The sequence below is a fragment of the Poecilia reticulata genome, linkage group LG21 (assembly GCF_000633615.1).
Source record: "Poecilia reticulata strain Guanapo linkage group LG21, Guppy_female_1.0+MT, whole genome shotgun sequence".
NCBI lineage: Eukaryota > Metazoa > Chordata > Actinopteri > Cyprinodontiformes > Poeciliidae > Poecilia > Poecilia reticulata.
Window position 1 is genome coordinate 10,647,418 of NC_024351.1, and position 22,381 is coordinate 10,669,798.

General features: G+C 36.8%; 3 protein-coding genes across 4 annotated transcripts; 2 read left to right on the forward strand and 1 right to left on the reverse strand.

The window, feature by feature from the left end:
• The first annotated feature begins 998 nt into the window (after positions 1 to 998).
• On the forward strand, positions 999 to 9,838 carry rhag (Rh associated glycoprotein). Its single transcript, XM_008397531.2, has 10 exons — positions 999 to 1,263; positions 5,201 to 5,384; positions 5,860 to 6,010; positions 6,098 to 6,245; positions 6,692 to 6,858; positions 6,944 to 7,081; positions 8,057 to 8,181; positions 8,270 to 8,340; positions 8,433 to 8,506; positions 8,597 to 9,838. Exons 1-10 carry the CDS (start codon positions 1,086 to 1,088, stop codon positions 8,669 to 8,671), a joined length of 1,311 nt encoding a protein of 436 aa, XP_008395753.1. The 5' UTR covers positions 999 to 1,085; the 3' UTR covers positions 8,672 to 9,838.
• A 412-nt stretch (positions 9,839 to 10,250) lies between these two features.
• Positions 10,251 to 14,581, forward strand: LOC103457644 (protein FAM133). Of its 2 annotated transcripts, none has more exons than XM_017302030.1 (7): positions 10,251 to 10,425; positions 10,693 to 10,765; positions 11,613 to 11,765; positions 12,161 to 12,219; positions 12,303 to 12,413; positions 13,565 to 13,654; positions 13,761 to 14,581. In XM_017302030.1, the coding sequence occupies exons 1-7, from the start codon at positions 10,423 to 10,425 to the stop codon at positions 13,809 to 13,811; spliced, it is 540 nt and encodes a 179-aa protein (XP_017157519.1). In that variant the 5' UTR covers positions 10,251 to 10,422; the 3' UTR covers positions 13,812 to 14,581. The 2 variants fall into 2 exon arrangements, with proteins under 2 accessions (XP_017157519.1, XP_017157520.1); XM_017302031.1 differs by having other exon boundaries at positions 12,324 to 12,413.
• Positions 14,582 to 14,826: 245 nt separating this feature from the next.
• Positions 14,827 to 22,312, reverse strand: rd3 (retinal degeneration 3, GUCY2D regulator). Its single transcript, XM_008397530.2, has 3 exons — positions 21,728 to 22,312; positions 18,376 to 18,691; positions 14,827 to 15,544 (listed from the first exon to the last, which is right to left on the reverse strand). Exons 2-3 carry the CDS (start codon positions 18,663 to 18,665, stop codon positions 15,187 to 15,189), a joined length of 648 nt encoding a protein of 215 aa, XP_008395752.1. The 5' UTR covers positions 18,666 to 18,691; positions 21,728 to 22,312; the 3' UTR covers positions 14,827 to 15,186.
• Positions 22,313 to 22,381: the final 69 nt, after the last annotated feature.

Here is a 22,381-nt window from a genome sequence, read left to right on the forward strand (position 1 = left end):
ATTGCTTGTCATTTGTCAGTATTTATAAAATACGAGAAATTGGCAAGAATTGAGTGAAATTGACTGGAAGCAAAGGGGAAATAACTACAAATGAACGTTTACATTAAAAAATAGGTCTCTATGGCAACCCTTATTAACAAATAGTTCATAGATATGTTATTAAACAATATGTAAACACATTATAAATAATGTATGTTTGTCATGCATTAATTAAGTGCAAGAAAGACACAGAACTGATAATTTTTTTTGTAAAATAGTGAGCAAAATCTTTTCACCTATATATTCCGATTGGAGTTGCTCACTTAAATATTTCACACAATAAGCATTTGTAAACATAATTATTTAATATGTAATATTGTATTTTATCATTCCAGTATAGTTTTGATTCTTTCTTGGCCTTAATTAATGCACATTAAACTCTTATTAATGATTTCTAAAGTGCTTACAGATTAATCAATGGCATATGTGCATATTGTTTATAAGCGACTTATAAGTGGAGCTTTACTGTAAAATGGTACCAAAAAAATAAAACCAAGTATACATTAAGTCCTCAAAATTATCCTCTGCAAAACCAGAAACACAGTAAACTTTCTGGTTTCACCCCAATAAGAAATGGATTCGGTAGGACTGCTTTTGTAAGGCACTATCAACACAGTTATGTTTGTAATTTAAAATTTGTCATCGTGCTGCATTTGATAGTTCTCTCCATATGAAACCTGTGAAAAATTTAAAGCGAAATATGTGTGGTTTTAAAAAAAATGTTGTTGAAAGAAGACTTGACAGCTATCACTCCTTGACGGTTGGGTGTTGTTACGTTTGTTTTTTGTTTAGCCGTCCCCACAGTCCACAGAGGAAACCCACCCCCCTGTAAGTAAAGTGAAAAGGGTGTAGGGAAGTGTGTGTGTGGGGGGTGTTCACTGTGGAGACTTCAGTCTGCTGCCCTGTCATTGGTCACAAAAAAACCCTGGACCAGTTTAAAAGCAAGCGTCACTTTCTTGCCCCCTTTTTAGACGGCTCAACACCAGAACAGATAGAGAGGGACTGACACTCAAAGCTGCTGAAAGATAACAAGAGTTGGCTTCAGGATGCCTGCATACTCCACCAACATGAGGCTGAAGTTCCCCATCCTGGCCTTGATTTTGGAGATTATAACCATCATCCTGTTTGCTGTGTTTGTGGTCTATGATGATGGGAAGGGTCATCATGATGGTCACCATGATGCAAATACCACTGAAGAAGAATCACCTGTGCAGCTGTACCCTAGTAAGTGATGCAGAGAGATGACTTTAGCTCTAACTGAAGCTTAGGCTGCATGTGATGCAGATTTTTAATTAGCTAACGAAGCAGAGAAAATATCCCAACACCTATGCTGTTTTTCTGACATGAGGTGAAATGTGGGAGGTAGTTGATATTTAAGAAAAACTCTTTTTAAAAAAAAAAAAAAAAAAAAACATAGGAGCTGTGCGAGCCTAAAAACAGGAGGCTGCTTCTTTTCACAGTAGCATCTTTCCTGAAATGCTTTAACCTTGACTCCTGGCAAACAGACATAGAAGTGTTTCAAAGTTGTTTCTGGAGCAGGTTGTTGAAATGAGATAAAAACGGTGCACGAGGTCGCTTTCCTCTCCAGCAGTCAGACAGATGCAGCCGAGAAGCGGAGCGGATCCTGCAGGAGAAAGTGTGATCTGTAGCAGAGAGGAGGCTACATGTGATTTGCATTACTGTGTCAAACAGGTAATTACAGGCAGTCATAAGGTGGTCGGAGCAACAAATCAGCTTCTGGTGCTCGTAAAGAACTTCCAAACCAATTTGGGTTTTCAGTGCTTTTTAAGAAGCTCCAAGTTCCTCTTCGCGTTTGAACTACTTATCTGCATGAACATACACATAACTTACAGCTACAAACTACTGTTCAGTCTGTTGACGACTGGGTGGGGCAGGTGTGCGTCTCAGAGATTAGCTCAGTCTACAGTATGTAGAAATCTTTCGCGGTTTAGCTTCATCATGAAAAACTATGCATTATTTCTTTGCCTCTCTAACTTCATAGGCAAACTTTGTGTAAATATCATGTTTCAAGGCTGACTTTGCTCTTTGTTTTTCCTTCTTCTGGATTAAATCTATGAACTTCCAAATCTAATGTAATATGGAAATGCATTTTAATGCTTTGGGATTTTCTCCAAGCATGGCTCAGAAAAACGCTGAGGAATCAGTAATTCTCCCTGAGAAGGTGAAGCAAAAATCATTTCTGCTGTGAGACTTGAAAGAATCAAGACTTGTGGTTATATGCAAAGACCCCCTTTTTATATGCAATAGTTGGTTTAGCTGCAAAATATGCAACACTTTGTAACAAATGACTGAAACCAATACCACTTTCCTGAAATTATGCAGCTTGCCAAATTTAAATGAGAAATTAAAATGAAAAAACAATCAATTTTGAGTGGTGTGCATCCCTCTCCCTCTCTCAGCTCTGTGATGTTCCTCAGGGGGATTCTCTCCTGTCTTGGCTCGCCCACTCAGCGTTACCTAACTTCTTGGCGCGTTGCCACTCACAGTGGTTGCTCGCCATCTTTATTTCACAGGCATCCTCAAAGTACTGTTCACTGCACTGTAATACCGCTCTTTGGTGCACATTAAAATCTGGATTAAGACATTTACACTCAATAATTCCATCAAAACACAAGTGAGGGGCCATGTTGCTATTTTTGTGCCATTTAAAAGCAAGTTTAAACATTTCAGAAAATCTCTTTTTTAATCCCTGGACACTTCAGCTTGGACAAAAGAGAAAAAACTAGATGAGAAATGTCTTAAAAGATAATCCACACACACACAGCCAAATATAACAAGAAGCACTGTAAATGTTGGTCAAATCCAAACAGTTGATATGAGTCCAGTTGCAGTTAGTATGGATTATTTCAAGTTTAAGTTTCATAGTTAAGATTAAAAGTCTTTGAAAGGAAAATGTATGTCCACATAATATCTATTTTTGTTTAGATGTGATTAAAAACTCATTGGAACTGCTCAAATTAACAAAATTAAACCTAAATTATAACATTTTTAGAATCAGAAGTGAGGAATGTGGGTCTTCATGGATATTACAGAACACAAACAACACAGTGCAAAGATAACGATACAGCGTCTGATTTTTACATATTCAGTAAGTTTGCTCATTAATTGATGCATTACTGCATCAATTCTTGAATCCTGAATAAGTCAAGGAATGCTGAAGAACCAAGCAGGTTATTTTACATTTGAGTACTGTATTGATTTATATCTTTGCACAGTATTGAATATAAAAGATAAAAATAACTTAAATCTACAAACTGGTTCCCAACTAATAACTTGTTATTCTATTTTTTTATTCAGTATATGCAATAGTTTTGGACATTATCAATGAAATATTATGCAATCATGGTAAACAACCATAACAATAATAATAATTAAAAAAACATTCCTAAACATTTAAAGGAATTTAACTGGCTTTAAACAGAAAATGTATTCATTCTGGATCATATGTTGGGTTTGGAAAGCATCTCAAAAAATTTAGATTTATTTGAAATTAGAAGTTTTTTTTCCCAGCTTCAGAATCCAACATGGCTGCCTCACATAAACAGTGCTAATTACCTTCATAACGAGACACATTGCACAGCTCACTGAATCAGTTGCAGGCCCACTACTGTACAACATTTAGTTCAGCTTTAGAACTAAATTGAAAATTTAGGAAGTATCCAAGTATATTCTTGTCATCTTACAATGCTAACATTAGCTACACGGCCCCCTATGCACAACAATATAGATAGATAGCTAGCTATCTAGTTAGCGGTTTTCCAGCTTGCAATAGAAATACATGTTTACTAGATGCAATGGTATTTCCACAATATTTTTAAAGCAGTCCTCAAAACATTATGTGTGAAATTATTGCTGATGGTCTCCTGTGTTCCAGTTTTGATACCAGCATTGGTATTTTGTGGTATTTACTTATATTTATATGTATATTGTGGTTATTGCTATTTTTTTCTCTTTTGATCAGGGTGATTTTGGTTGTTGCTGTTTTCTTTGTCAACACATTATAGCACATTATGTCAGATCAGCTCTTGCAACTTAACAATATGATCCAAAGCATATTAAATGAATTATTGTGGACTACATTTTTGACTCTTGTTTTAATTATTAATAACAATCTAAGCAGCAGTGGCATTTCCATATTCCTATCCAAACAGTCTTGCAGCTTTAATATTTTGTGAATTAAATTTTAAGATAGTTATAAAGTTTGATAAATTATAGTTTGATAAATTATTAGTGGGGTTTTTTTTTCCACCCAAACAATCCTTTTAAATAATGAAAACATAGCAAAACCAGCCTAGGGATTTGGTGTGCCAAACCGAGATTAATAGTTGCTCCTTTAAGTCTTTGCCTAAGAAAACCTTCTGGAGGTCTCCTGGTTAAATAGAGTCCACAAAAGTGTGGAATTTTCTTTTCATCTTTATTGCATGTCAGAAAATCTACCAACATGTTTCTCAAGTCACTAAAGAGCTCCTTTAATGCTGCATAAAGCATTTCTCTCTAGACTATATCAAACTTAGTTTACAGAAGCTATTTGTCTACATTAGAGCAAAGGAAATGAAGCCTATTGTCTCCCAGCCCACATATCTCCTCCTTGATGTGTTTCCCACATGTCAAGTTTAAAGGCTGTATGGAAACAGGAGACTGATTTCCTGCCTGATGATGATGAGGATGATAAGTTTTAAAGGACGCACCCAGTTTTATGTAAATCCTCCCTGAAAATACCAGAAGTTGCCTCTTCTTCTCTCCTGCAGAGAGTGCCACACAACAAAAACGCTGCTGTTTTTGTAATTTAAAGCATCTATTCATGCTTTAGGAGTATATTAGGATCATATGCACTTCATCAGAGGTACCACAGACTAAGAGACCAAGCGGGAACAGGATGGGCTTTTCCCAGAACACTATTCATGGTGGGATTAATTTAGTTTCAGAGCAAACAGGTCACAACAATGTTACCTCTGTTGAGAAACATGACTCCTGTTAAGTTCATTCCAATAAGTCATTCAAGCCAAAAAGCACGACGAACCATGACAACATGATTAAAACTGAGAGCAGCATTTTTAACTTTGAAGTTCTTCATTTGATCTGATCGTGTCCTCGTTTAGCGACAGAACAAGTGACCACTGCTTTTTATATCGCAATGCAGTGTTTCAGGATGTCCACGTCATGATCTTCATCGGCTTCGGGTTCCTGATGACGTTCCTCAAGAAATACGGGTTCAGCAGCGTGGGCATCAACCTGCTGCTGGCCGCCTTCGGTCTCCAGTGGGGGCTCCTCATGCAGGGATTGTGGCACCTGGAAAACGGCAAGATTAAAATGAACATCTTCAAGTACGTCTCTGAAATGGCTGAACCCATGCTGCTGAAATCACAAAAAATCGAATAGTTTAAAATGAAAGTTAGGCTTGCATCAGCACTCACAACCCTTGATTTTTCTTGTATTTTTTTTGTCATCTTACAATTCTTTTGATTGCGATTTTAAATGAAGAACCAATGAGAAGGTGGAAATAAAATGACACATTGTTTTCAGTAAAAAATCTAAAGTCCTTTACTTTGGTACCCATAAACAAAATCAAGTGCAATCGTCTAGTTTCAGAAGGTAGCTAATCATTAAAAGATAACCTTAACATAAATGTAGCTGTGCTTTGGTAGTAAACAAAAAGTATTCCAATAATCAGGCTACACAGCCAACAGGTACAAACTCACCAAATGTTAACGTGACAAAATGTGTAAAATAAAAAAAAAAGAATCAAAGGGTAAATAATTTTAGTTGTAATCACTGGGTTATTTTTTCATTTTGCTGCAGAATGATAAATGCAGACTTCAGCACAGCTACGGTCCTGATCTCCTTCGGTGCTGTTCTGGGTAAAACCAGCCCAGTGCAGCTCCTCATCATGACCATCCTGGAGATCACCATTTTCTCCATCAACGAGCATGTGGTGGCTGAATTTCTTCACGTGAGTTTATAACAGTTTATGCTGGGGATTATAACCCTAATTCTGACATTTTCACCTGAAAATACTGTGAAACTTCTCATTTTGCAGGCTAACGATGTTGGAGCGTCAATGATCATACACGCTTTTGGTGCTTACTTTGGTTTGGCAGTGGCTCGGGTTCTTTACCGACCCGGTTTGAGGAACGGACATGAAAATGATGGATCTGTTTATCATTCTGACCTGTTTGCAATGATCGGTAAGTGAGAATGACTCTGTCAATGATGTTTTTTTTATTGCAAGGGAGCATACTCTCAGATATTGAACCTCAAACTGAACATTCAGTGAAATAAACATAATGGTATATTTATTTCAGGAGTTAAGCAATTGTCTGGGCAGCTTTTCACACTCTTTACCTTTTTTTTCAAAATCAATCTCTGTTTTTTTGTTGATTTCAACAATACATGCAAATACATAAATCTGGAATCCTCACATTTGAACACATTCTGCCTAAATATCTAAGCACAACACTTGTATATAATAAAAATAAGAAACTAAAATGTTGTGATTTGTATTAGAACATGTGCAGTCCTGCTCCACATGCGCTACTACTGCCACCAAGTGGACACAAATAGCAGTGCAGCTTATAAATTTGGGTTTGCTGTAACTGTCTCACCAGCTTAAATGAACAAACTTGTTCTGCAGGAACCGTGTTCCTGTGGATGTTCTGGCCCAGCTTCAACTCAGCCATCGCTGACCCAGGTGTCACTCAGCTCACTGCAGTGATCAACACCTATGTCTCCCTGGCCGCCTGTGTGCTCTCTGCTTACGCCATCTCCAGCCTGGTTGAGCACAAAGGGAAACTGGACATGGTCAGGCACCTTACGTTCATCTAAAATAGATAACTGAAGGATATTTTAGACTTGTACTCATTTATATGCCTTTATAATAACACAGGTCCACATACAGAATGCCACTCTGGCCGGTGGTGTTGCGGTGGGAACTTGTGCCGACATGAATATCCAGCCATTTGGAGCGATGCTGATTGGATTAGTGGCTGGCATCATTTCCACCCTGGGCTTCAAAGTCCTCTCTGTGAGTTGAGCATTCGTAAAGTAAATATAGCCATAGTAAGGAGTGCTTCAAGTCCTAAATGTGTCACAAAAGTAAATGTGTCACTGTCACATAAGACTAGAACAGCATCCTCATTGTTGCAGAAGAGGGCCCAGGCTATCTGCCCACTTCTCACATCATTCACCTGTTTTTTGTGAAGCAGAACCTTTTTCCATCTGAGTCTCAGACCCACTATGAACAACTCAGCTGTTCTAAATGATGTGGCATTGAGATACCAACAGAACCAAATCAGCTTTAAAAATTAGAACTAGACGTTTCCAAACTAGAAACACTCTTATCCATAACTACACTTTAGAGCCTGACAAACCAACATGATCAGTAACATGGGACAGTCTTGGTTAACTTGTTTGCTCGAAAGTAGTTTTTCCTGTAGTTTTGTCTTCAAAATGCTTTAGGGAGCACAGCTGCAATAATTCCCCAATTGTTTGAATTCAAGACTGTCGACTCTATTAGTTGCCTTGGATTCTTATTCAGTCCAAAAGTTCAGTAATCGGTTAGATTTATTTTATCAAGACTAATTCTGAGGAACCAGAAATGTTCACACAAGCATAAAACCAAAGAATGGATAGAGCTTTTTTTTTGGATGCTGAGGTTTCTTTTATAATATGTCTATGTTTGGGGTTTGCTTTTGTATACCTGAAAAGATGGAAATTCAAAAAAATTAATTGACAAAAAAAAGACAACTGACTTAACAGAATTTAATCACAATACATTATTCCTCCATGTCAAAATCCAAGTGTATAAGTAGTATAAGGTCTCATGAGATTTCATTCAAAGTCGGAAAAAATAAATTTCATGAATATTATAGTTTTACATTTTGCATCATACAACTTTCTGTCCAGTAGTAAATATTTGTGGCAAGCACATTTCAAAGAGAATTTCATCATCAAAATATTTTAAAACAGAGACTATTTTGTCTTTTTCCTGACTTTGCAGCCGATCCTGGCATCCAACCTGGGCATCCAAGACACGTGTGGAGTCCACAATCTGCACGGCATGCCTGGCATCCTGGGAGGACTGGCTGGCATTGTTGCTGTGGCTTTGGGAAAGGCAAATAAAGGGTAAATATTCCACACACAGTAATTAAAATTGTGCACTTACAACAAATGTGTTGCTTTGAAATAATGTTACTCTCACTTTAAATGTCAGCTCTGCAGACATGCAAGCTGCCGCCCTGGCTTCGTCTCTCGGGTTCGCTCTGATTGGAGGTGCTATTACTGGTGAGTGGGGATAAAACTGAAGCAATGATTGGTTTACGATTGTGTACTAGCACCAATAACGTTTAACCAAACATTTAATTTTCTTCTTCTAGGGTTGGTAATGAAGCTACCATTCTGGGGACAGCCTCCGGATCAGAACTGCTTTGATGACTCTCTTTACTGGGAGGTTAGGATCCCCGTGCCGCTGTATTTTAACCATGTCTCTTTCACTTATTATTCTGCAGTGTTTTGTGATGCTACGTTGTGTTTCTGACAGGTTCCCATTGAGGAGGAGGAGAACGAAGGAAGTATGGCTGCTGGAGAAAACTCAAAGAACAAAACAGAAGCCTGAATAGAATCATTTCATCCCTTCTTCATATAGAAAAGCAGACACAGAGGATTTGTTTTTTTCCAAGCTCTGGTTGTCAAACATATTACTATGATCTGAAAAACACAATTTATCAGCACATTACTATTCTTTTTACATGTTTTGTGCACACAGACATCTGTACAAAGGCAATAACTTTTGAAACTAAAACATGACACATAGCAGATTCAAAAATAGGAATGAGTTTTGTTTTTTGTTGGGGTTTTTCAAGCAAGAAGAAATATGTGTTCTTCCAAATTATGGGAAGCAAGAAATGTAATTTTTCACTGAAGAGTTTCAAAAAATGTTACAGCAGTCAAAGCAGGCGACTTCTTTCCTTCACTGCTGTAATGTCTGATAAGCTTTTGATAATGTTATTTTTGTATTTTATGAATGCCTCGTGTATTTTTCTTGGTATATCTGCTGAAACTTCAAATGAAAATAGGAGTTGCTTCACGTTACTTCACTGGAGCCCGGTCCTTGAGCGAGGAGTCAGAGTCCGACAGCTCAGCTCTGACGCGGGCTGGGATGGTCGCTTCATCTTCTGATAACTAGTGAACCTTTTTTACATCTTATATTCGATCAATTTCCATGCATTTCCAAATACTCTTGCACCAATAAGCACACATGCATGTTAGAAACTAAACTGCTTTTTTCTGTTCAGAGTAGAAGTATTTTTAAATGTACATACTATGAAACGACATGGTCAGTTTTATCAAAGCTAACAATGGCAACTGGTACTGAGATTTTCTATTCATCTTTTCGAGGTTATTAATCATGTTTAAGGTTTTCTTTTCAGCTTTTCTTACTCATCTCTGTGTCTGTTTCTCTCTTTCTGGTTACTGAGTCTTAAAAAACTACAACTGCAACACACCTCATGTTTTATTCACAGTATAAAAGTTTCTCCTTATATTTGAAGACCCATGGCTCCAAAGTGATTTTTTTTTCTTTGTACTTCAAAACGCTACTCTGATGGCTTGATGAAACTGACTACGAATAGGATTTATCTGACAATTGCAGCTTTTTTAATGATCTCTTGTGCCTCAAACCACTGATACTTCAAGATGTTTTGCTTTCTTATTTTTATACTTTGGGCATTTGCTTCTACTTGTACAATATATTAATACAATATTAAAAATGTTTTGTACAATACTGCTGTTGATGGGCTGGGTTCTTTTATACATCTCTAAGATTGGAATAAAAATGTCAAAATTTCTCATTTTCTTCATTTACCAAAGCTGGAACTCTAGCATAGTATGTGGCAAAAAAAAAAAAAAAAAAAGTTCCTTAGAAAAACAAGAAGTACGGACAATATAATTTTAAAAAAGCTATGATTAGTACAGGAATAACTTATTTGCTGAAGCTATTGGTTTAACTTTCTATAATCTACAAGTTTACTTTGTTTTATGTCGGTTTACGAATAAATTATTACCTAAGAAAAGTAATTAAATTTAAAAAAAACAGAAAACATCAAGCTGCCAAAATCTTACATTTAAAGAGTAAGGCAGTGGTGTCATTTATTCACCACTAGGGGCGCTATGGCAATTTCCTCTGGCGCCTGTTGTTTTGAATGTAGCCACCAGCGGTGCATCATGGGATACAAAATGTGTAAAAAGATGGCTAGCTGCTGCTAATCCGCCGGTGATAACTGCAAATAAATACCAATTAGACATTTTTTCCACAGTAGTGTTTGTGTTAATAATTATATGACGTCCTAACTGTAGTAACTTGTCGTTATGGTGAGTATGGGAACTATTGTTTAACCCGCACAGCTTTAGCTTTAGCCTATCGTAGCTCTTGTACTGTAGCACCAACTGAAAATACAATTAACGAATTAAAGTCTCTTATCTGCGTTACTTGTGCAGTTTTTTAGACCACTAACTTAAACTTCACTGTGTAATTTTATGTTACTTGAAGAATATGTTCAGTTTTAATACAAATTTGTTTCCTGATTTGTCTAATGTGCAGCCATAAACAAATTATAAAGATTTTGTTTGTGTTTCTAGTCAACCAGAACGGAACACAGGGTGTCCAGTTCCTCTTCCAGAACAGATGAAAGGACGAGGTCAAGCAGCAGAGGCAGGTTACCTTCTCTTGTCATTTCATTACCACCCTGTGGATAAATATGGAGATACAAGCCAACTTAATACATTTTCTTACTTCTGTTTTCATTATGAGATGCGTTTTGAAGATTTTTTGGTTTGATTCTTTTATTCTTCATTTAGCAATTTGTATTACAAACTGTAGAGAGGCTAAAGAAGGAGAGAAGTTGAAGGTGCATAGTATTTTTTTTGTATTTATTTATTTCAACAGTTTGTGTCTCCTCCTGTTCATTGATCTGTTTGTTAATCTGTCCATTAATGCATGTTTGTCATCTACAAGTTTATTCATTCGATCATCTATTTATTTTTGTCACTCATTCACCAGTTTGTCCGTCTCTTTCCAGGTTCCATATGTATAATCTTGACATCTGTAGAAATTGCTGCAATAAATTAATTGTGAACTTTTGTATTTAATTTTAAATATATATATATATGTATTTAAAGAAAACTTAGGACATTTGAGTTTTGAAAAGTATGGAACTCTGAAAAATGCTTGGGAACTCTGAATAGCTGCAAAAATGAAATGAAATGTGGTTTAGAGGCAGTGTAAAAAAGAAACAGGAGGCAGAGCAGAAGATTTTGATATTTAACATTAAAAAGGAATGTTAAAAAATTCAGGCTTAGCTGATGGAAGGCAACGTTAAAGAGGCTTAGGAGGGACTGTTGACGTATTGGATAAAAAATGTTGGAGAAGAAAAATATTAAAATCACAGTGAAGGTTAATAGATTATTTGAAGGAGGATGTGACAGAGGAGATTCTTAGGGATGGATGAATTATGTTTTGATTTCCCTCTCTTTCTGTTTTGTTTTGTTTGTTTTTTTAGGAAGAGAAAAAAGGAAGCGGAAACGGAGCCGCAGCAGATCATCTTCATCTTCTAGCTCGTCATCTTCGCCCTCTTCTTCCTCCTCCGCTTCTTCCAGCTCCTCAGATCCATCACATTCATCAAGCAGCAGCAGAAGTAGCTCTAGCAGCAGTGGTAAGTGTGACTAAAAATGTCCAAGATTTAATTGATATTCTTTTTTAACTTTATGATAGATTTCATATTAAGTAATTTTGAAATAAATTCAGAAAAGAGAAAAATGTGTTTTGCACATAACAGAGGATGTGATATACCCTCAGAAATGGGGATGGTTTATCAGCTTTGCTGAACATTTTTATCTGATTAATAACTTATTACTGTGTTGTTATCAATGCAATTAACACAAATCAGGTTCTAAGTGACAGACCAAAGTTTGATGGAGACATAAATATAATTTTATCAATTGGAAAAAAATTAGGAATGGAAAAAAAAATGTGTTTGTGTCTGAAACTCAGACTCTTCGTACCAGACAATATGTTTGTCTTAGTGTATTGTTTTCTTATTGTTTTCAGACTCTCGCAGTAAATCCAGAAAGCAGTCCAAAAGAGGAAAAAAGGAGAAGCACAAAAAAGTAACAAAAACATGTTTTTTTTTCTGAATTAATTCTTTATATTTAAAGGAAAAATATATTTTTCTTTTAAATGCATAACTTAGTTCTCTTGTGTTTTGCAACAGAAAGGGAAGAAAGAGAAGAAGCAAAAGCGCAAAAAAGACAAGAAGGCAAAAGGAGGGGATGACAAATCAGGACCAGTTCAGATCTCTAAGGTGGCAAAGATTTTGTTGTACTTAAACGTAGGCCTGTCACAATAACAAATTTTGCTGAGCGATTAATTGTCTAAAAAATTATTGCGATAAACGATAATATTGTTTCAATACCGTTTGACACTGATTTAAAGGAAATGACGTAATAATACATGCAATTTCCTGCCATAGATAGATACACTTTATTTTCAAAAGAACACATAACACTGGAACTGATAAACTAAATAAACAAAACAACCAAAAACAAAAATAAAATGGATTCTCAGTCTCCATTAACAAAAAACGTACTTTAATAAAAACTAAACAACATAAATCCAAAGTGGAAATAAATGCTGCATTCAACCAAAAGAGTGCAGATTATGAAGTCTGTATACTATATTGCCCTTCAGTAATCACTAGATTTAAATAGAGAAGATGGGCACAACCGACCACCTAATGCAATAGTTCACACTACACAATATTTTGCCCCTATCTTCCCCTTACGACAATCTTAGATCGTTGGCCGATCTAAGATTGTCGCTTGTGGTTTCGTAACTGATCATCCTGCAGTATGTGGTGGGTTACGGTAGATCGTCGAGGCCGCTCCGATCTAAATCAGGGGTTTTCCCCGACTGGGAGTTGTCACGCTGAATGTGACAGGTAACCAATCAGAAAGCACGGATTCTCCTCCGCGCTTTCTGAGGGGAAATTAAGAATATAGAAGTGACAAGGGGAGGAGTTGGAGCCAAATTACTACCATAGTTGATAAACCCGGTAAGTTTTCACCTGCTCTTTGTCAACGTGACATAAATAGGTTATAATGATTTTCATTCAGTCAGGACTTTACGCTGACTCTAGCCACATGCGTCACAGGTAGATTCTAGTAAAGCATTGATTAATGCCTGATTTTAAAATTAATTAAATGGACTTGTAGCCATTATTTTGGGCTAAAGTCCAAAATAATGGCTGTGGCTGGACACCACACAGCACGATCGAACCGTTATCAAATTATTACAGTTTCAGAACCATTGAAATTCAGTATATAGTTGATATTAATTGAATAGTTGATCAATTCAAACCTTTTAATTGATCACTTTTAGGTCTCTGAAACTATATTTCCTTTTAATATGACTTTTAGTTTGTAGTGTTTCATTTTAGCAATTTTCTTCTTTCAGTATTTAAAGGACAGAGAAAAAGGGAAGTACAGCATGATTTCAGGGAAGAAGATAAAGATGAAAGTAAAAAAGTCGAAAAAAGACAAACAGGTAATAATTTTTTTCCTAATTAAAATAATTTTTTTTAAAAAAGACACTTTTTGAGTTTTTTATTTGATGTCTTTTGTTGTTTTGCTGTGAAATTTGTGCATAACAGCGGGATAAAAATCGAGCAGAGCTGCTGGAGTTCTTGAACTCTACCCTGTGAAGCCACGACGGACACCCCTCTTGTTGGTCATAGACGTCAGCGTCCACAGAACTCAGGAAATGGCTGCTCCTGCTGCCCTGGAGCAGACAAACGGAAGAGTTTTCTGAAGGAGAGGCGATAAACTGAAGTGACTTTTTTCCACCACACGGGGGCAGCAGCGAGCTGGATTCAGTGCATTGGTTCACTACCTATATTTTCTTCACCTTGTTGCTGTGCAGGTGGCCACCTTGAGTCCAGTGTAAGAACTGTTCTGTGGAAAGTTTGGTTTGTGATCAGATGGTATTTGTTGACTATGCTTTAGGTTGAAACTCCATTTAAATGTGAAATCTACCAGTTCAGTCTGTACAGTCGAAATGTCAAGTCAAACCCAAACCTGTCTGTGTCATTTAAATGTCTGCATCGTGTGCAAATATCCTTTCAGGGCTTGACATCTTTTTCTGTTCATAATTAAAAAAGAAATATAAGGTTTTAGCTATAAATATATATATATATTTTATTTTATTATTTTTTTTAAATGACCAACTCTAAGGAAACGGATCATTAAGTTTTTGACGTAAATTCTGGCTTTAGGAGCCAAAGTGTTTTCAGTTTATTCTAAAACAATAATTTTTTTATTTTTTTATTTTATTCTGAGGATGGAACAGTGCATAGGATTCAAATAGGTGTGACCTATTAATGCTGATTATTTCCCGTATGTGTCTGCTTTAAAAATGGTGGTAAAAAAAAAAATGCTTTTCTTTATATGAAACCAGTTTGAGTCCATGTTTGTATGACAGTGCGTACAGATCCATTTATACACTGTGGGACAGAAGGACAGCAAATGCTGGAGAGATTTCACTCAAAAAATAATTTTATTGAACATTTCTGGGGGATTTTTTCCTTCCTTTTAAACCCTCTTGAAAATAAAAGCCCAGGAGGAAAAGCTCTCCGTTGTCCAACCTTGGATAATGCATTTTAATGTTCAGTCCTGCTGTTTTGACACATGGAGGATGACTCACTGTTTGAATCATATGGAAGCGAACGGCGTCCCTCCTACAGATACATTTTGCACTTTAAAGCCGTTTCATGCATTCCCACATTTCGTTTCTCCGCCTTGACCAAGCAAGCAGCATCTTTTGCGTCAAAAAAGAAACAAAACTTTTAATTAGACAATTCATAAATAATACTATTAGGCTGCAGTATAAATAGCCCTCAATGCTTTGATGCCAAATTTCTACAAAATAAGAGACATCACTGCAGAAGATAATCTCAGGCAACTTATTAACTGCTTCAAGTACTGAAAACATGGTTGAGAGAAGAGAGAAAATCTTGCCTTGGCCTTGAACATGTTAGACATAAAGCCTCATCAGTCCACATTTCCTTCACACGCCCACCATCAGACCACTCTGCTGCTGCTGGTTCCTTTATATCTGAAGTCGGGCATGCTCCACACTCTCTGCGACCTGTCCCCCGTCTCCATCCCCTTCTCCACGTCCTCAGAGACGGTTTTGAGGTCGCTCAACCCCGTCCCGTTGCCCACCGGTGCGGTGAGGCCCGTCGTGCTTCCAAACGGGTTGATCTTGATCTTCGACCTGAAGTTCATGCTCATGGCTCGCTTGTTGTTCCACTGGCGAGCCAGCCGCTGCGCCTCCTGCTCCTCCTTCAGCTGATCCAGAACCTCCAGCAGGACGGCCCGGAAGTGGCCCGACACCTCGTGTGGCTCGGGCTCGTTGGCCTGCATAGCATCCCTGAACCTGCGAGGAGAAACGAAGAAACCAGGAGCTGATCAGAAAACAAAAGGAGAAAAATCTGGTGGCTAGATGCTCATTCTGGTTACTTGATGTGTTGATTTGTTTAATATTCTGTCTTAAAGAAGCAGTTGGTGCTTATAAAGTATTGTCATGTCGCAGCTTCAAGTCTTAATGTATTTAAAGTACATTCTAAGTTGTACATTAGCTTTACCATTTTTCTTTTATGGGACAAAATGTGCAATAAAAATCCTTCCTCAGGCAACAAAGCTGAAAAATCTCATTAATATTCAGCTGCCAAAATGAACTTTTTTTTTCAGAATAGGAAATGACAAATACATTTAATTTCAAACAACAAATGTAAATGTAAAAACTTTCATATTTCTTAAAAATTAGAATTTTAGTGTATAGATCTTTATTTACAAGCAATGTTTTCTGATGCATACAGACTTGGAAGTTATACGCTGGGCTAAATACATATATATATATATATGTATATATATATATATATATATATATACACACACACACACACACACACGTTGGTATTTGAATAAACACCAGTCCTGGATAAATTCTGACTGGATGTTTGACTCCTGGCGGTTTAAATCAGAACTAGTAGGTCATTAAAATGATGTGGTTGAATGGACCAAGCTTTTAAAAAGTTCATTAATTTTCAGCTGGGTGCAGATTAGAGCCAAACCAAAAGTTTCCGACTGGATAATGAAGCCGAAAGATTCATTAAAACTGAGTTAAAATCTTGAAAACCTAGAGTTTACGTACTGTCAGATAAACACAGCAATCAGCAGTAATCCATAATCTGAACCACAAACAGGCACAGGATGAGTCACAGCTGCCAAGTGGGTTTTAAACAAAACGGAAAATTAAACCCACTCACACGGTCCTATTAAGTGAAATTCTCAGCCAGGTTTGAACAGTAACATTAAAGTGATGAGGAACAAGGAGCACAACGTCTCAGGATAATAGTTATCCTCCCACCTACCTGTGTGAACGCTTACACTCCTGCCAAGCTCCCAATTACCCCTCCGCCTCCCCACAGGAGATGGCTTTGCCTTAACAAGCCTTTAAGCACATGTTGCTTCTTCTGTTAAGTGATATTTCTTCTTAACTCGCCCGACTTGCAGCAGTTCCAAGAACGGAGTGTTTCTTAAAGTTTTCCGAACCCTTTGACCCTTGTTTTTGGTTAGTTTGCGGTATTTATGATTCACCAGTTACATCAGAAATCACTTTCATTTTAAGGCAGAAAACATTATTCTATTCTCATATTGGTAACAAATAGGTTAAAAGTTCATGAAAAGCAAACAATTTATGACAGATTTGAATAGTTAATGTAACAATAACTGGTAAACGGTGAATAAATGAGCAAAAAGCAACATGGTGCAGGTGTTGTTTGCTCTAACAACGGCAGCAGATTTCCAAGAACAGGTGGCGAGGTGAACTCAGAACATTTCTACTGCAGATTAACGCCTGGTAGACGACAGAGAAGAGAGCCACAATGATCAGTTAGAGTTACTTAAAATGTTTCTGTTTATACAGAAAATACACCACTGGAATTTCTTTTTTTTTTTTTTGTAGCTCATCAGTTGATTTTCAGTGGTTGGGAACAGCTCTGGTTTGTCATTTTTGGCACAAATACAACACGGGAGTATTAAGTACTCAAAAAAAAAACTAAAATAAAAGCATTGATAAAACATCAAACTCTATTTTAAAGAAGACTCCAGATGCTTTAAATCATACAAACATGGTGGTGGTTGTGTGTTTTCTGTTGTTTTTTTCTATAATAATAAAAATTGAACCTCTCTCTGTTTTTTTGTTTGTTGTCATTAATGAGAGGACAGAATTAGATTTTCTCTTCATTGAACGTGCTCCTGGTCCGGTGCTTTTTCTGTCTTTTTCTTTGAAGGGTTATTGATAAAACTATTGATAGATTTCCTCAGCTTGTTGTTCTTCACTCAGAGCGTGTCAGACTCAAGGCTAGCGGGCCAAATCCGGCCCACCAGAAGTTTTTATCTGGCCCTCCATTCTCTATTTTTATCTCTATATTATCTCTATATTTTTTATTAAAAATCTGCAGACCTAACGCAGTCATATGACTAAATAATTGTTGAAATGGTAAAAGAATTGTACTTACAGTGCTTTGCAAAAGTATTCATGTCACCTGAACTTTGCATTTTGTCATATTACAACATCAAACCTTAACATATTTCAGTTCATATGTGTAGTGAAAAGAAATGTGAAGGTTTTTACAAATTAAAACCGGTAAAATGTTGTGAACACATACGTTCAATCCCATTTGTTACTCCAAAATAAAATCCCATGCAGCTAATCCAATGCAATTTTGAGATTAATCTCAGACATTTTCTAGAAAAAACATGAAAATTTAAATTTTTAAAAATTCAAACAAAATTGATTTTAGACGGTTTTTTTCTAGAAAATTTCTGAGATTAATCTCAAAATTTCTCATGTTTTTGTCAATAATTTTCTCTTCCTTTATTTTTCTATCCACAATGGCCTCATACTGTCGTCATAATAGAGAAATACCCCAAAATACTTGCAGCTGTTGCACCAAAAAGTCTTTCTAAAAAGCTCAGACTCCTGAGAGTGAGTACAAACTTGTGTACCTTTACCGTTTTTTTGTTTTCTTTGTAAATGCTGTAAACACCCAGTCGAGTTTCAGACAGTCACCCAACCTTATTGCTAATATATTTTTCATCAGATCTCAGATTGTTTATTTATTTTGCAGTTTAAAAAGAAACAAAAAAAACAAAGCCGTTGTAAAATTTTGTGGCATTTTTTTTTTTTTTTGTCTCCCTTACTTGAGGATGACCAGGCCGCAGCAGGAGGGCGGCACCTTGGAGCAGAGGTCCTCCAGGGCCAGCCTCTCCCCGGTGCTGATGCTGAAGGAGGAGCGAGGCGTGCTGGCCAGCCAGCTGTAATCCACCCCGGTCTTCAAGCGCCGGTACTCGTTCTCCCTCTCCCTCTGCAGCCGCTCCGCTTCCTTCAGCTGCCAGCTGAACTCCAGCATCAGGGTGTCGGAGACGACGTCGGCCGGGTCCCTGCGGGGGCTCCGCTGGTACGGCTCATTCCAGTTGAACCAGGAGGCCATGGCCCTCTGCCCTCCGTCACCGTCTCCTGCAGGATAAAAATGATGGAAAGTTACCACCTACATGGTTTATTCTCTTATTGGCAACAAATAAATGCTTTTTCTTTTTTTTTTTTTTAACTCTTGGAAAATCTGTAGCATAAAAGTTACAGTTCTGATTTGCTTTTCACTAATCTCAACTAATTATTTTGAAGGAGTCGAGATCCAAAAAAAACACCCTAAAGTTAAGTTTTAGGGCGTTCTTATTGGTGAACAATTTTCATGGAAACCTTATATAAACCTTATAAAAGTTAAAGTAACCAAAACCATTGTTGTTTTTAAAAAAAACTAAAGTAATTACTGAACAACAAGGCTTTGCATATTCTGTATAACAAACTGATTATTCCATACTGTGTGGAAGTAGTACCTGTAAAACATACATAGATTACATTTTTCTTTTAGATTAACAATGTGTGAAAGTAGCAAAAAGCGCTTTGTGGTCCTATGGATATGATAAAGAACTATGCAAGTACAAAAATATTACCATTTCTGAGTTAAATAGCAAATTTTCTTTTGATATGAATAGGGATCATAGATGTTATAAACTTATTCTTCTTTCTGCTCCTTTTCATTCAGGATTTCATTTAGTTGTTCCATAAAGTATTCATAATTATTGTTGAGTGAATGAAATAAAAAATTTTATGAAAATGTTTTTAGGAGTTTACTATAGTCAGGTTTACAACTGTTGTTTTTACAACTATTGGCTATAAAAAAAAAAAAATAAATAAATAAATAAATAAATAAATAAATAAATAACCCAGAATACTTGTGACTCTTACATAAAAGCTTTTGTAGCTCTGTTCTGTTAAAGTGATGGTTGCTCTCATACATTAAAGCCGTATTTACTGCTGTAAAATGATGTCAAACGCTGCTGCCGGTATTTTGCCGCAAATCATACAATTTGTTTTTGTAACACTGCAGAGAAACGCGTTCTCCAACCCAGAATGATATAATTTTATTCATACAAAACACTTTTTTTTTTTTTTAGCTCTTGCAGCTTTTTATTCAGCACATTTTCCTGGTAGAATCTTTTTCTTGCACGGCATTAAGTGATGAACACCATACAGAGCAGTACAGGCTTTTACTCCTGAGCCACTTCCCATGAAGACGTTAGTGAATTAGAAAACTGTTATCTCAGATCTAATACTCCTCATATAAGGCAGTTTTGATGCTAATTGAGGATTCCTGCAAGATCTGTTAAGACAAAATGACATTAATCACCAAGAAAATTGCATCTCTATTATAAAAATCTGCCTCCTGCTTTTATAAGAAGAGTGATTTCAACTCACAGCTTCACCTCTGCTTATGATACAACTGAAAGGAAGTTAGATGTTTTAATGCCTAGACACTTTTTTAAAAAATATGCTAATGAGGAGCATAAATTGGCTTATAAAATAAAATAAAAAAAGGCCTGTGACTGGAAAATAGTTTTGGCACAAATCATTTAAACCTATAAGCAATTTTGTTGGTGTATTTCCTTTATTATTATCATCGCTCTAATTAACAGAATTCCCTTTATATGAATTTTAATCATCTGACCAAAGTTCAATATCCTCCTTTTTATCCTCCAGCCTCTTCTTCTTCAACAGGTGTCGTATCTGCTTACAGCCATAATCAATCCTTTCAAACGTGACTCCTTTGTTAGCGCAGGAAATAAATAAATAAAAACTGGAGTGCAGGCAGCTGATTGATGTGTAATGACTGAGATGAAAGATTTAATCAGGTGCTACAATCACGGTGAGCTCGATGTTGAGGGCTACAGCCTCTGATTATTCTCTGTGATGGTAAAGGGGGGAAAAAAGCAGTAGAGGTTTGAGTAATCTGTCCTGTTTTTAGCCATGAATGAGTCCCAACACTTAGAATATTAAGTTTCTCTTTTGTTTTCATGAATTCTTAATGTAATCCAAAGACATGAGCAAAACTCCTGGGTGTGTTCCCCTAAAGCCTGTCCTCCTCTCTGTCCTCCTGTCATGCTCATGCTGTCGTCTAAACCACAGCTGCTCTTCACGCTTCACTCTGCCGCATTTTTTTTTTTTAGGCCAGATTATCCTCAACATGCTCAGCTAGAAGGCTTCCAAACAGACGAGGTGAGATTAGGTTTAGCAGAGAGGTGACTGACCTGTAAACATGGCGTCAGATCATCAGATGCCTCGTTGTCTTTTCGTTTCAATTCATTTGGAAAATCTGCACCAAACACTGACCAGCATCTCTACAGTGATTTATGTAAGTTTTTCGTCAAAAGTCTAAGAATCTGAAAGGATCTTTTTTTTTATTGTTCTGTGACTTACATCTAAAAGGATGGCAAGAAGATCACCAAACAGGCTTATTAAACATTATAAAAGATGTACAAAAAATATAATTTCATAGCAAAAAATATGCACTATTGAGGAAACGAAACTTTTTGTCTGCATTGTCAAGCTTTGCATTTTCTTGCAAATTAGAAAAATAGTGATTCTTTCTCTTAGATGTCGCCAAAATATTTGAGCAAACAATTAAATAAATAATTCAATTCAGTTCAATTTAGTCTACTACATAGTGCCATTTCAAAACAAGGAACTTAGCAAAAAAAATATTCCAATTCAATTATATCAGTTATCATACAGTACACCATTTTTCCCTTTTATTTTATTTTTTGCTTTATTTAAAATTGTCTTCTAGCAGTTTTTCTAGTTTTTATTCTGCCTGTTAATGTGCAAAAAGTAAAATTATTGGATAATGTTCAAAATATTATTAGAATTGCAAATTCTTTTTCAGCATCAAAAAAATTCAGCAAGTAAATATAAATAAGTGAATTTAATTTATCAGTCCATCCATCTCGAGCAATTACTGCAAAGATTTACTTTTTCAGATTTTTCTCTTTCTAGCTTTAAAAAAAATAAATAAAACTACAGCACCAAAGTGGAAATGGGGGAGTTTTCATAAAACTGTCCTGTTTTACTTTTCATTAAAAGAAATTTAAAAAAATATATCTTGTAAATCTTGAAATGGAAAATCAACTCTCTGCTTTTTTTCTTTTCTTTTCTTACCTTCGATTCTTGTTGTTCTCAGGTTTGCTGTCCGGCTCCAGTGGGAATAAAATCACAGAGGGAAAAAAGTGTGAAAGTCGTCGGACATCAGAGAGGCAGCTGGACAGTCTAAATGAAAACCAGAGACAGAAGAGAGATAGATGCTCTGTCTCTCTTCTCTCTCAGCGTTATCTCCCCCTCTCTGAGCCTTCCTCTTCCTCTTCCTCCTCCTCTTCCTCTTCCCAGGAGCCTCTCTGGCCTGCCTTTACTTGTTGCAGGAGGTTGAGGGCACCATCTCCAAGGGGAGGCATCGGATCACGGCCCCTGATGAAGTGCTTATGCAGCTTTTTACAATTCGCCGTTGCCATAGCAAAGCTCCTAAGCCTATTTGTCCGTGATAAGCTCCATCAGCTGCAAGGGAGCTGGAGAGCGATGAAGAGGCAGATAGCGAGAGAACAGAGTGGGCTGAGCGGTGAGATGGACAGAGAGACAGAAATCAAAGAAATGTTGCTCTGAGAATGGAGTGAATGAACTGATGGTGGTTCAGTTCGCTGGAAAGGTCACCACGCGTGAACCGACGAGCATCGGCGGTCCACGTGGTTTTACAGCAGGGTCAGAAATGTGTGAACCGCTTCAGGAAATGTGTGTGTGTGTGTGTGTGTGTGTGTGTGTGTG